At 36.8% G+C, this 14,125-nt stretch overlaps 1 protein-coding gene across 1 annotated transcript in view; it reads left to right on the plus strand.

The window, feature by feature from the left end:
- The first annotated feature begins 730 nt into the window (after positions 1-730).
- Positions 731-14,125, plus strand: part of trpm2 (transient receptor potential cation channel, subfamily M, member 2) — a 39,977-nt gene continuing 26,582 nt past the window's right edge. The window contains exons 1-8 of the mRNA XM_065252368.2: positions 731-900; positions 7,142-7,310; positions 7,927-8,107; positions 9,648-9,814; positions 10,136-10,316; positions 12,305-12,366; positions 12,456-12,656; positions 12,817-12,919. Of these exons, the coding sequence (XP_065108440.1) occupies positions 740-900; positions 7,142-7,310; positions 7,927-8,107; positions 9,648-9,814; positions 10,136-10,316; positions 12,305-12,366; positions 12,456-12,656; positions 12,817-12,919 (1,225 nt within the window). The 5' untranslated portion in view covers positions 731-739. The remainder of the gene's footprint in view (positions 901-7,141; positions 7,311-7,926; positions 8,108-9,647; positions 9,815-10,135; positions 10,317-12,304; positions 12,367-12,455; positions 12,657-12,816; positions 12,920-14,125) is intronic.

The raw sequence follows: 14,125 nt of genomic DNA on the forward strand, positions 1-14,125 counted from the left end.
AAAGTAATGCATTACAATTTTAAGTTACTCCCCCAAAAAGTAACTAATTGCATTAGGCTACTTAGTTACTTTTCATGGAAAGTAATGCTTACGTTACTTTTGCGTTACTTTTTCTTACTTGTCTAAGGCTTGATCCCTTTAGGCCTTGCAGGTGTTTTTTATGACTGAGAAGTTCTGCAAGTTAGCTCTCCATTTCTGACTCAAACTGTTTCCGCTCAGGCGCGCACGCATAGAGTGCGTAATTCTATGTGACCATGTTCAGTTTAACTCAGTACATTATTTTTGTATCGAATTAATTAAACTGAAAAGTAACTTGCATTACTTTTTTTAAAAAAGTAACTCAAATATTAATGTGTACATTTATAAAGTAATGCGTTACTTTACTCGTTACTTCAGAAAAGTAATATTATTACTTGTAATGCGTTACCCTAACACTGCTTATATGCCCTAAAAGTGTCTAGACTACGATTTGTGATATGGGAAAGTATACAGTAGGCATCTGAGTGCATCTTATTTTGACTTCTATTTAATGATGATAGTATGTGAAGTGAGATGCAGGGTCAGATTCTTTCTGTCTTGCTCTTATCATATGTAAATGACATGTAAATGACATCACTTTCCTCATTTAAATGACTGCACTGTAGCTTGTCCTTTCCTGCAGTCTCCTCCCTTCCTCTCTCTCCCTCTCCCTCTCTCTCTCTTTCTCATTCTCATCTCTTGTTCACTTACACTGTGTCTGATGTTGACCATGGAAGAGGCAATAGTGGAGCCGGTTCGCGTGCATACACTCGGTTCCCGACGTCATTTTTTCTCTCCCTATGTCCAGCGCTGCTCTCTCTCCTCCTGGATTAAAGATAACATCAAGAAGAAAACGTGTTGTTTCTATGTGGAGGATGCTAGGTATGTGTTTCTCTCTCTCTCTCTCTCTCTCTCTCTCTCTCTCTCTCTCTCTCTCTCTCTCTCTCTCTCTCTCTCTCTCTCTCTCTCTCTCTCTCTTTATTGATTTTCCTGGAAAGGTCTATAGTGAAAATTAAAAATTATTTTTTGTGTTGATATTAGCAGATATTAGCTTTTATATATTGGACTTTATGACAGCAATTTATGTAAATCTTTTATAACTCACAAATGCCTATTTTATACTTATGGTTATTTTTGTTCATCACAGTTGAACTGCTTTATTCAAATTTCTGGTGACCTGTGCCTTTAAATGTCATTTTACACACGTTTTTTAAATCACATTTATTAATATGATGTAATGCGATATCAGGTCAGCTGACAGTCTTGCCTGGGCCCGGGACAAGATAATCTTAGAGCCCCCCCCCCCCCCCTTACTTTTTACTGGTAACAAGCCATTTGGCATTATCAGATTCAGGCCCCATGAATATTGCATATTATACATTGTATAAAACATTTATATAGTAGTTAAATGTAGTACTGACACTGTATACTGACACAAAATATCATATAATCACGTATGAATTATGAACAGACTACACAGCAAATTTAGCAGAGTTAAAATTACGGTGTTAATGGAAATATAAAGAGTTCAGAGTTAATTTAACACTGGATTGAGTTGAAACTATTTTATTTAACTCTATAAAAATTAAGAGTTGGTGTCAAAACAGAGTGTTACCACTTTTTTTTTAAATCAACTCCTACCGAGTTTTGTTAGTGGAGTTTGTTAACTCTTAGGGTGTTAAATAGAGAAGACCTCCCACTTTTTACAGCTCACACTGAACCGTGTTTTTGGATGATGCAGTTCAAGCAGAAGGTCATCTCTTTCACTGTAAATGGTAAGTAAATGTTCAATAAATACAATTTTGATCAATAACATTTAAGAGTTGTGAGGTGTTATGTTTTATATTGCTGTTAGTATCAAGTTTAACATTAAGAGTCATGTGTTATTATCATTATATGAATGCTGCAGTTGAGTTTAGGTCTTAGCCTCAGATGGAGCAATTCATACTCATAATGTTTTGGGGAGTTTTTTTTTTTTGCTTTATATGCTGTTTAGTTTAAAAAAAAATCAATCGGTTAATGTGTGCAGGAGATTCGCTTTGGAGGAGCACAGAAATAGGCCTACATGAAAATTTCTGCAGACAAAGAGCAATTTTATATAACAAAGTGAGTATTTTGTGCAAAACATAAATGTATAACTATTTTCAAAGTATTTTGTAATGTGTTCTGTATGTAAATTCTTTAATGCATTCTGTAAATATTAGTTTCTGCGGTGTTATACTTAAATATTGTTTTTTAATAATTAATTATTCCCTTTTAATTTTGTTTTTTTAACAGAAACGTTCAATATCCAGTCTGAAGGTCTGACCGAGGATCATATCACCTCCTTACAGCTACTGGTTCATCATATTCTGCTGCTATTATGTGAAGACCAACATGGATTTTGGATTGAAATTAAGTCAAACTTGTTTGTATGAACTGAAGCATCCCATAAACTGTATTTATAAATATCTGTACTATTGTTATACATTGGGAATGTGCTTTTTAGTTGTCTCAGATGTTAATATATGTTAATTTAATGAACACTTAAATGCATGATACATTGAGGACAATTTTTCTGTCATAAATAAATGTTGATCAGATGACATTTAAAAAAAAGAAATGATAATGATAGATTATAATGCTGTATTGTTACATTAAAAAAACTGTTTAAAAATAAAGTTTTTTGTCCAAAAAGTACCGTAATATGTTTCTGTCTTTACATTTACTATATTAACACCATAGTATTAAAAATATAACACTACATTGGAGTTAACAAATTATACTGAGGGAGTAAATTTTTAACAAATAAAAAATATTTAACACTGATTAGTGTCAATTTATAGTTAGACTTTTAACTCTGTATAGTGTCAATTGCTAACACTTTAAAAGAGTCAATGTGCCAACACTTTCAAAAGTGTTAAAATAACTCTATTGGGAGTGGACCCCATGATACACTTTTAAAGTGTTGAAATTAACTCTTATAGAGTTATTCTGAGGTTCCAGATTTTGCTGTGTATTGGAAATATCAGTAAAACAACTTCAGCTAATATTGTGAGGAATTTCGAAGGATGAACCCAAGAGCAGACACAGGAGGACAGGACAAGACTTTTATTGTGACAAGACAGGGGCAAAAACAAAAACCCACGAGGGGGCAAACAAGACAGGAAGCATATAACAATAAACTAACACTAGACTAGACACAAGACTAACAATGTACTTAACAGTAGACTACACTAACTACACTAAACAGGGTACTCACAAGATTATTCAAACAATGACAGATCTTGGCACAGGTAACAGACTGGTAACATCAGACGAACGAGCACAGAACAATGAAAACGGGGACTTAAAATAGGGGAGCAAATCAAGGGGGAACAGGTGATATAAATCAAACAATAATGAGGAGAGGATGACAAGGGAGCAGGGTAAAAGTGACGAGACACGGGAAAAACGTGGTCTAATACAATAATACTAAGACCACGCTTTCCCACATAAAACATTGTACTGTCAGAACCCTGCCATACTGGACTAAATATTAAAACAAGACAAGGTTCCAGCAGGATCCTGACAGTACCCTCCCCTCAAGGGACGCCACCTGGCGACCCTCAAGGAGAGACACAAGACAAGACAGACTGCATACAGGACAAAAACCATGAAAACATTACAAAAATCCTCCCTCAGAGACCTCCCTGAGGCGGAAAGGGGCCCTCGCCAGCCTGGGTCTCAATGACGAGGGTATCCCACCATCCCGAATCGTACTCGCTCATGTCTGCTGGGTTCATTAAGGCTCGTTCGTACTGTGAGGAATCTCGAAGGATGAACCCAAGAGCAGACACAGGAGGACAGGACAAGACTTTTATTGTGACAAGACAGGGGCAAAAACAAAAACCCACGAGGGGGCAAACAAGACAGGAAGCATATAACAATAAACTAACACTAGACTAGACACAAGACTAACAATGTACTTTACAGGTAACAGTAGACTACACTAACTACACTAAACTAGGGATGGCTGACGCGAAACAGTTGTTCCGAAGCTTTGCGAGATCCCGAAGCGCAGATGTGTCGAAACAATGATCCGAAGCGTGATTCAAAACAGCCATGTCACGTGACTATGACCAAACGAAGCCTCAAAGTGTTTCACTAAGTGTTTCATCAGGTGTAGTCTGCCGAATCAGCGTTTGATTGGCACGGTCGGGAACAGACAACACAATCGCACATCTGTATAAAAGTGAAATAAACGCATATTGACCTTGTGGGTTTTTGTGAGAGGAGTTTTTCAAAGGCTGGAGAAATTATCTGTAAAAAAAGAAGTAGGCTACGTCCTTCCACACACAGCAGATATTTATATGTGACATGATGGCTTGATATATTTTATTAATTTCTTATTGTTTATGTGGTATTTATCTCTATTCAATTTATTTATTAAATAGACCATCTTATTATTGACAATGATGAGCCTAAAAGCTCATGTAGTTGTCAAACAGATGTTTAAAACAAAAAATATGTAACTTAATTGTGACGACGGTAATAACAATGCGTTTCCCGGGGTTCGATCCAAAGGGCTTTTGCATGCAAGTCAAGGACACCATCCACTCTCCCACCTGATCACTTGTATCAAATACACAACATGTGGGATACAATTTGTTAGCGCTCGTCTAAAACCTTGTCAAACCTGCTCTATGGCAATACGTGCAAATGACCACTAGGTGTCACAGTGGAGGCGGTTTCGATCCATGTTTCGAAGCCTCGACACAATTGATTCAACTGTTTCAGTGTTTCACGAAGCCTCGCTCTGCCCATCACTACACTAAACAGGGTACTCACAAGATTATTCAAACAATGACAGCTCTTGGCACAGGTAACAGACTGGTAACATCAGACGAACGAGCACAGAACAATGAAAACGGGGACTTAAAATAGGGGAGCAAATCAAGGGGGAACAGGTGATATAAATCAAACAATAATGAGGAGAGGATGACAAGGGAGCGGGGTAAAAGTGACGAGACACGGGAAAAACGTGGTCTAATACAATAATACTAAGACCACGCTTTCCCACATAAAACATTGTACTGTCAGAACCCTGCCATACTGGACTAAATATTAAAACAAGACAACGTTCCAGCAGGATCCTGACAAATATTATGCCGTGTTTGGACTAAAAATTGAATAAATATTACTCTTCTGTTTAGAAATTTGAAGTAAACATATAAAATCAATCAATATTTCTCCAAACATGCACGTCTTTGAACCAAAAGCCCCAAAGGGATATTATTTTGTAAAGAGCTTTCGTGATGAGCAGGCATTAGATTTTTCTCAATCAATGCGACTGAGGGTAGAGCCCTGCATTTCAGCCCAAGCCCGATGTGGCCCGACCTTTTTACACACCCCGGATCGGGTTTCGGGACAATTTTAACGTCACAGCTGATAGGCGGGCGGACCTCGGGCTTATTTAGGCTTCTCCATCTTTTTATATTTTTCAATTTAATTAAAATAACCTTTTGACAGACGATGATTGCAAAACAAACGTAGTAAGACTTTTAACCTATAGCGAGAGTCCGCTATAAGCACAGCCGGCCACACATTTACAATGCAGCTGTTGCATATTTAACAGCAGGACCTTCAGCGCACCGGGAAAAAATATTAATGGAGGACTAGATTAATACTGCGCATAATCTATGCAAACAGCATCCAAGACATAATCTATAATACATATATATATGCATAGCGAAGTTGTAAGATAAGGCAGGTTGCATGTTTATTCGTTTCATGTTTATTTCGTTTCGTTTTGTAGCTATAGCCCTTTTCATTTATTTATTTCTGCACCCGTTGCAGCTGCGAGCAGCAGAGCAACCTGCCTCCGCTTTTTAAAAATAGTGTGTGTTGATAATAAACGTTTAAACTAACACTGTGATATGCTGAAAATATATATTTTATATAGTTGTTATTATAGGCAAGTGAAGTGTTTATTTGAGAGTTCAATTCATCAAACATGTCGTCAACTTGCTGTCGGGTGCTTGTTGGTTAGCCTATCATAAATAACTTTAACAAACAAAAATACTCTACAATGTAAATAAAAAAAGAAATATAACTATCTTGCCATTTAAAACAAATCTGAACTGCTTTAATTACTGCAAGAGTAGTACAGCTGTGTAAGGAATCTGTGTAAGGAGATATTTTTTGCTATTTCTGCGGATTTCTTTTGCAAAATCTATGCGGAATTTTGCAGAATAATAAATTTTTTTTTAAACGATCTGAGAGAATGTGCGCTGTGAATATTACAAAACAATAAAATATTTTATAATTACATTTTATTAAAGGATTACCCTGAATTAAACTGGACCAACATGAACCAACAGATAATGGATAATGTGCTGTCACGACCATAGAGTTTGATATAAAATACATATATTACTGTCTACAGTGTAACAGTAAAAAGAAAATGCTTCTCATAATGAATGTAGCCTATATCAAGATAATTTTTATCTGTTTAACAACACCATGTATCTTTATCTTGTAAACAGATTTGAAATAATAAATAATTGTCGCGTCACTTAGCAATAGAGACGATAGAGATCTCATTATCTTCTCCGCGTTAAGTTTTATTTCAAATTCAAGTTTTACATATTAAAAATAGTTTGTGCTTTCTGTCATAAAAACCTCACAGCAAACAGCACAGACTTCTAAACACACGCGATGCAGTGACTATATCTGCGGTCACAGATTCCTAATGGGGAGAATTAGGAATTCTATTTTCCTCTATAAGGCCTATATTTTCTTCTTTTCTTTTCTGAGCACCGGACATGTGCTGAGTCTGACCGGACATTTTGAGCGTACTGAACTTCAAATCAAATGAATCAAATATTTTCTTTATTTTTAAACAATTATTACATAAGTTCCAGTTCTGGGCCCCCCTCTGGGCCCCCTCCCTACCCTGGGCCCGGGACAACAGACCCGTTTGTCCCCCCCTGTCGGTGGGCATGTGCGATATGTGTGTCAATCATGTGCACGTTTACTTTGTATCAGCATGACACATAAAACTCATCTCTATTGGTCTGTTGACAAAGGAGATTGCAAAGTAAACTACTCTGCTTATGTGTGTGTGTGCATGTGTGTGAATAACATGAATTATGATTGACAGTGAAGGGATTTGTAAGTGTGGATACCCGAAGGTCCAACACTGCGATGAGGCCATCAAACCCGAGCAATATTTGGGTAAAGAGTGGAGTCATCACAAACACATCAGAGAAGAACCCACTGATGCCTATGGAGATATTAGTTTTGGTGGGCTTGGACAGAAATTGGGGAAGGTGAAAAGCTTGTTGTCTTTTAAACTTTAGACATTTTCTATCAATGAATCTTAATATCACTAAAATTCTAAATGACATTAATTTAATAACACAAAGCAAAAATGAAAATTACGTGTTATTTTTAATGTATGCAAAATATTACATAATTATACGGTGCCCCTAAGGGGACATGGAGCAAAAATGAAATAAAGTTTAGTTTGCGTGCGCACGTGAAACTCTCGTGTGGTCATGTGAAACTTTTGCGTGCGCACGTTAAGTTAAATTTTTTTAACGTTTAATTTCATGTGCTCACGTGAAACTTTTGTGCGTGCATGTGAAACTATTGCTTGCGCAGGCGAAAGTATCATGTGCGCACCCGAAACTTTCGCCTGCGCAAGCGATAGTTTCACCTGCACGCACAAAAGTTTCACATGAGCACACGAAATTAAACGTAAAAAAAATTTGCACATGAAGGTTTCGCGTGAGCACATGAAACTAAACTTTTGATTTTTTTTTTACTCCAATGTCGCCTTAGGGGTTCAGTATAATAAGATCTGTTTTTATATATATATATTTATAATGATCTAGTTTAAAGATTATATGTAAACTTATTGAAGGTCTACCCTTGTGTGTGAAGTATGTTCGGATATCATCTGCCACACCACCCGAGCATCTCTATCAGTTGATGACAGAACAGTGGAAACTACGTCTTCCCAATCTCCTGATATCAGTGACCGGTGGGGCCAAAAACTTCGGCATGAAGAGTCAATTGAAGAATAAGTTTCGCCGTGGCCTCATCAAAGTGGCCCAGACCACAGGTACCAGCGTCTGCTTGTCTGAGTGCCCAGAGCCGATGCCAGGGAGATAACTGATCCGATACTTTCGAGAAATGAGCGATACAGAAAGCTTGTCTCAGTTAATAACAGCTTTCTATATTTCTGTGATGTACTCTACATCAAAGTGTGTCGGCTCTGAATCAAAATTCAATTCAGTGCTTAAAGAATACTAGAAACAATAACATACAGATGCAGTATAAATTACAGACAATTTCGATGGTCTGTGTTTTTTTAAGACCTTCATTAAAGAGCACCTATTTTCCGATTTACGATTTTACATTTCCTTTGGTGTGTAAATGTGTATTTGTACATATTAACGATATGCAAAAGGTACAAGTCCAACGTAAACGGTGACATGCGTTATCTCCAACTTAAATCTCTTTTCTTGGACAACAACAAACACACAGATTGTAGGCAACAGTTTACTTCATGACATGACGGGCATTATCATAACTCCGCCCGCTTCTGACTCACAGCCAGTAAGTAGTTTATGTTTTCATATTTAAAGAGTTTACTACTGATTTAAATACAAATTTTGAGCAGTTTACAGTAGTGCTTGTTGTTTGTCGTTTCTACGATCACAAGTGCAGACATGGTTTTAATTTAGTATCCTTATCTTACCAATCTGTTACGTTCTGCTCTAGTTGCACTGGTAAAGTTAATCAGTCGGCTTGGTCATCTGCATTTTCTGGATCAGATTGGGCTCATATTGATAAGGTAGTAAAGGCAATATTAACTCCTGTTAGCATTGCATTGTGAGCTAATCTTCAAAACATGGTAAGGAGCCTCACATTTCTTGAAAGATGACTTTAGCTGGGTTTTTATAGAATGGGTCACATGTTGAAAGTATGGTCAAGTGTCATGCACAGAGAAAATGTTCCCTAGCCGTCACTGATAAATACATATTTACACACCAATATACATGCATAAACGGTACTTCTGTAAGCACCACTCTGGCGGTACTTCTGTAATTTCAACTCTTAAAGGGGACATATTATAAGATTTTTTTGAAGATGTAAAACAAGTCTTTGGTGTCCATAAAGTACATATGTGAAATTTTAGCTCAAAACACCACACAGATAATTTATTATAACATGTTAAAATTGACACTTTCTAGATGTGAGCAAAAATTAGCAGTTTTTGGGTGTGTCCTTTAAAATGCAAATGAGCTGATGAAATGCAAACACTGATCACCATAATGGTGGTTTGTTGAAATTGAAACTCAATTGTGTTGTCAATTTTTTTTTCTCTCTCTCTGCACTAAATGTCAATGCTGTGGTTGCATAGTGCAGGTTAAGGGGCGGTATTATTATAATAAGATCCCTTCTGACATCACAAGGGGAGCCAAATTTTAATTATCTATTTTTTCCACATGCTTGCAGAGAATGGTAACCAAAACTAAGTTACTGGGTTGATCTTTTTCACATTTTCTAGAATGATAAAAACACTGGGGACCCAATTATAGCACTTAAACATGGAAAAAGTTATATTTTCAAGCTATGACCCCTTTAACCTTTGTCAGGTGCATGGATCCTGACAGGTGGCACTCATGCAGGTGTGATGAAACACGTGGGTATGGCCGTGCGAGATTACACGCTCAGTAGCAGCTCAATGGAGGGACAGATCGTGGTCATCGGTGTGGTGACGTGGGGTATCATTCATAATCGCCAAAAACTTATCAGTGCTGAGGTAAGAGGTTTTATTTACCTGCATCAACTGACACATTAAATATGAACAATAACTATAAAACCTCCTCTGGATTCACACTAAATGGCCATGCAGTATATGCTGTACATTACACATGTAAAGTGTAATAATATTTTAATAACACAATGTGGTCAAAGATTTAGAGTCTTTGTTTTGATTGTTCATTTTGACAGATATTGTGTAACAGCTGTAAGATTCATGGGCATTATGACTACTGCTACTGTACAACAATGTTTTAAGCATGATTTTGTATTTGGGTTTTTATGTTGGTAATGTTGATGTTTCATGCTGTGTCTCTATCAGGGTTGTTTTCCAGCGGATTATTCTCTGGATGAGCAGGGACAAGGACGACTTTCATGTCTGGATATAAATCATTCTCATTTTCTTCTGGTGGATGATGGCACTCATGGACGTTATGGAGCTGAAATTGAACTGCGGGCTCGACTGGAGAAACTGATCTCTGAGCAGCCACTGGGGAACAGAGGTAAAGTGCTGCAAACTGTAGTATTTCTCTTTATAAACTATACCAATTACAAATGTAGCAGACATCACTGAAGCTGTTTGAAATGAGGGCCAGATTTACTAACAATTGTGTCAGTGCAAACCATCATTTTGGCGTTAAATAACGACATTTACTAAATGTGATTTATTAAAGGATCATTAGCACTGAAAAGGTGTGGTCTTGTTATTTTTGCGACTGACCTTTTTGCATATGCATTTCTAGGAGTTTCCCTTTCAGACGCAAAATTTATGGGGGAGAGTATTTAAATGATTCACGCAACCCAATTTACTAATATTTGTGCGTGTGATATTACTGGTATTTACGTCATTATTTAAAACCAAAAAAAGCATGTCTTATATAATTTTGTGCTGTAATTGTTGCTGATAGTAAAGGCATCACAGAGATCAGAGAGAGTGTCTTGGTACAAGACAGAGGATTTTTAACACGCAACACATTTATTCAGAGGAATATTATTCAAAAATATTGTTTCCCAAGCCATGTTATTTTTATTTGCTGGAGGAAATAAAAGATGAGTCACCAGGAGAAGTCACACAATACTTGTCATGAATATGCAAGGAACGGGACCCAAGTGCCGGTACATGATGAACTCAAAAGGTTTATTTACAACTAAAGCCCACATGGGAGAAAATGACACCATATAAACTGATAACACTAACAGATAAGACTATGACGTGACAACACACTATTACAAGACTATACTAAACTTACTTGACTTGACTATGACAACTATGTCCAACAATCAAACAAACCAAAACCATTCAACACAGCAGGACAGAACACAATGGGGCCTTAAATAGAGGGTATGCATTGACGTCACTTTAACACGTGACCATGCTGGAAGTTTTCATAGCGGGTTTGCGAAAATGCCAGTAAAACTGATCAGCTTAAATTGAATTTAGTTGGACTTGATAGCAGAGGTGGACAATACAAGCATCTGTGCTTTATTAGGATGTTTATATTGGGAAAAATTTTACTTCACTACATTCTATCATACTGTGTATTCTTTAATATTGCATATTAAAATTTATTTAATACCTAATTGCATTTAAAATGTGTACTTTTACTTGAGTAAAACTACGTTAATGTACTTAAATATTAAATGTAAAACAAAAACGTATTATTTACGAAATGTAATAGAGTAAAAAGTATGATAATATGCTTTGGAATGTATGTTTTCCAAAGAAAAACACGGATAAAATACAAATACTTAAAAAAATACTTTTAAATAGAAAGTAAAACCTCTGCTTAGTGACCCTAGCAACTTGTCAACCCATCTGTGGTCTGTGGACGTTGGCATGAACGATCAATTTACTTTTCCTTTCGGTGTTTTTTGGCAGTCTGTAAAACGATAGCTCCAAAATCTTGTTAATCTGTTAATACAGTCTATCTCACAACAGCTTTTTCCCATTTTGACGCGTTTTCACCGTGTTTTCGCAGATGTCACGCAAGCGGGCGGGGGCAGAGACAAGACACTGAAGCACACAGCCCAAACAAAAGGCCATGTGCTACCAAACAAAACATGGGTACCGTCACAATCCTGCCACATGCACTATGAATTATTGTGACAGGCGGGCAGGATCATGACAATGCCAAGTGTTTCAAAACTTAATTTTTTTGTCCTCCAGTTCTTTTCAGTGTACTTTGGCTTCGTTAGCTGGGATTTCACACCCAGAATTTTTATCTGCAATGTCCGGGGTGCTGAACTAAAGGGCATCAGGTGTTACCCGCACCTCATCAGCTCTGCTTATTTGCGACCCTGATCTAATTTGCGCTGTTCTTTGTAAATTGCATTGGTCATTATGGAAATCAGCTGTTGTTCCAGTATTATGTAATTTGCGACTTTCCCCTCCCATTGGCGCTTTTTTGGAATTGCGCTCTCACGCTAATTTGTTTAGTAAATCTAACCCTGTATTTTTTTACTTATCTTTTTACAATATCTTCTTTAATAGAGAGCGGTGTGACGATACCTGTGGTCTGTGTGGTGCTGGAGGGTGGACCAGGAACTTTAAACGTGAGATTTTAGAAAATCTCCAAAAATTGTCCAAGTTTCCAAACATTTTCAGATTCATGCTGAATGATCTTTCATGTTCATACTCACAGACAATTTATAATTCAATGCTGAACAACACACCGTGCGTCGTCCTGGAAGGATCCGGCCGTATGGCGGACGTCATCGCTCAGGTGGCCGGTCTGCCAGCGTCAAAGGTCACTGTGGTCCATATTAAACAGCTGATGAAGAGGTTTTTTGGACAGGAGTACAAACGTTTTTCTGAGGTTCAGTTCATTGAGTGGACCAAGAAGGTGATGAAATTAAATTATTTATTTTAGTTTCACTACAAGATTCGTTTCACATTTCGCATTCATACAAATAAATCACTTCAGTTGAAATAATCAGTCAAAAGATTTGTTGTTTCAATCTTATTCAGTTTTTATTTCATGTTGTAATGTTGACTTTCTTTAGATTCAGGACATAATCCGGATGCCTCATTTGCTGACTGTGTTTCGTATCGACGAAGAGAAAAACAGTGACGTTGATGTTGCCATTCTGCAAGCTCTGCTCAAAGGTTTGAATCTGATCCTTACTCATAGAGTTAATCACATTTACTGGCTGATGTACAGAAGTGTAATTGGTTTACTGTAGTAATGGCTGGATGTGTAATGGAGATGGATTTAAGTTAACCATATACTATCATTAGCAGCATCTATCAGAATGAATGAGAGTATGTCTGTTTTGGCGATATATTACATGCTTTTTGTGTTCATATGGTTTTATAAAATATAATTCATTATAGAAAGATATAAAGCTGGATTTACATGCCTTTAGATCAAACACAAAATCAATTTGTATAATGCATCTCAGTCTGACTTACAGATCTTCATCATTCCTTGAGATTCAAGTCACGTCTCTGATTGAGGAAGCTGTTAGCGTTTGCGCTGCTTTTCTGTATTGATCGAGTGTCCTGTAATGCAAAGGAGCTTTTTCTGTTGCGTCATTCAATATTGAACCTTTAATGCAAATGTAGTCTGTATTCAGACCTCTGTCTCTCTTTATGAAGTTTGGTCTATGTTGTAAATTATTCAGGATGAGAGCTCAGATTACAATGTGGAATATACAGAATATATTACTCATGGATATCTACATTACTGTATATCTTATAAATATATAACCTGGCAAAGTTCATTTCTAATTTTTGTTCATTTGATCAACCCAGTATTAGGGGTGGGCGATATACCAACCCAGTTTCAAGGCAGTCATGGTATTCACCTTCTTTTGATGTAAATGTGGGCGCTGCCATCTTTGAGCTCCTTTGTGTAAGACTTCCGGTGAGCCACTACAGTTAATGATAGTTGTATTGGGAGGGACACAAGTGTGCCTTTTTGACTGGCTTTTTAATGTTTATTATGAAATCCAGGAAGACCGACATAATTTGTGCAGTTAGGGGTTGCAATAATAGCTAATACAAATGCAGTTAATCTTTACAAAACATTTGTTTTAACCATAATACACACACAAGAGACTAATGTGGATGTGGTGCACATGCACTCATGTCCACACATCCATGAAGGAAAACCTTTCATAGACACTGCCAGTGAACAATAAATACAATAATTATTTAAAAACAACTAATATTATGCTGATAAAAATATGCTGATGGTTTATTTATTCTGCTTCTATATTTTATTACACAGTATACAGTATAGAATATATACGACATAAACTGCTTATTGGTTAATGTTTATAATAGTTTGTAATGTGTTTGCGCATACTT

This window comes from Paramisgurnus dabryanus, chromosome 15, assembly GCF_030506205.2.
Source record: "Paramisgurnus dabryanus chromosome 15, PD_genome_1.1, whole genome shotgun sequence".
Lineage (NCBI taxonomy): Eukaryota > Metazoa > Chordata > Actinopteri > Cypriniformes > Cobitidae > Paramisgurnus > Paramisgurnus dabryanus.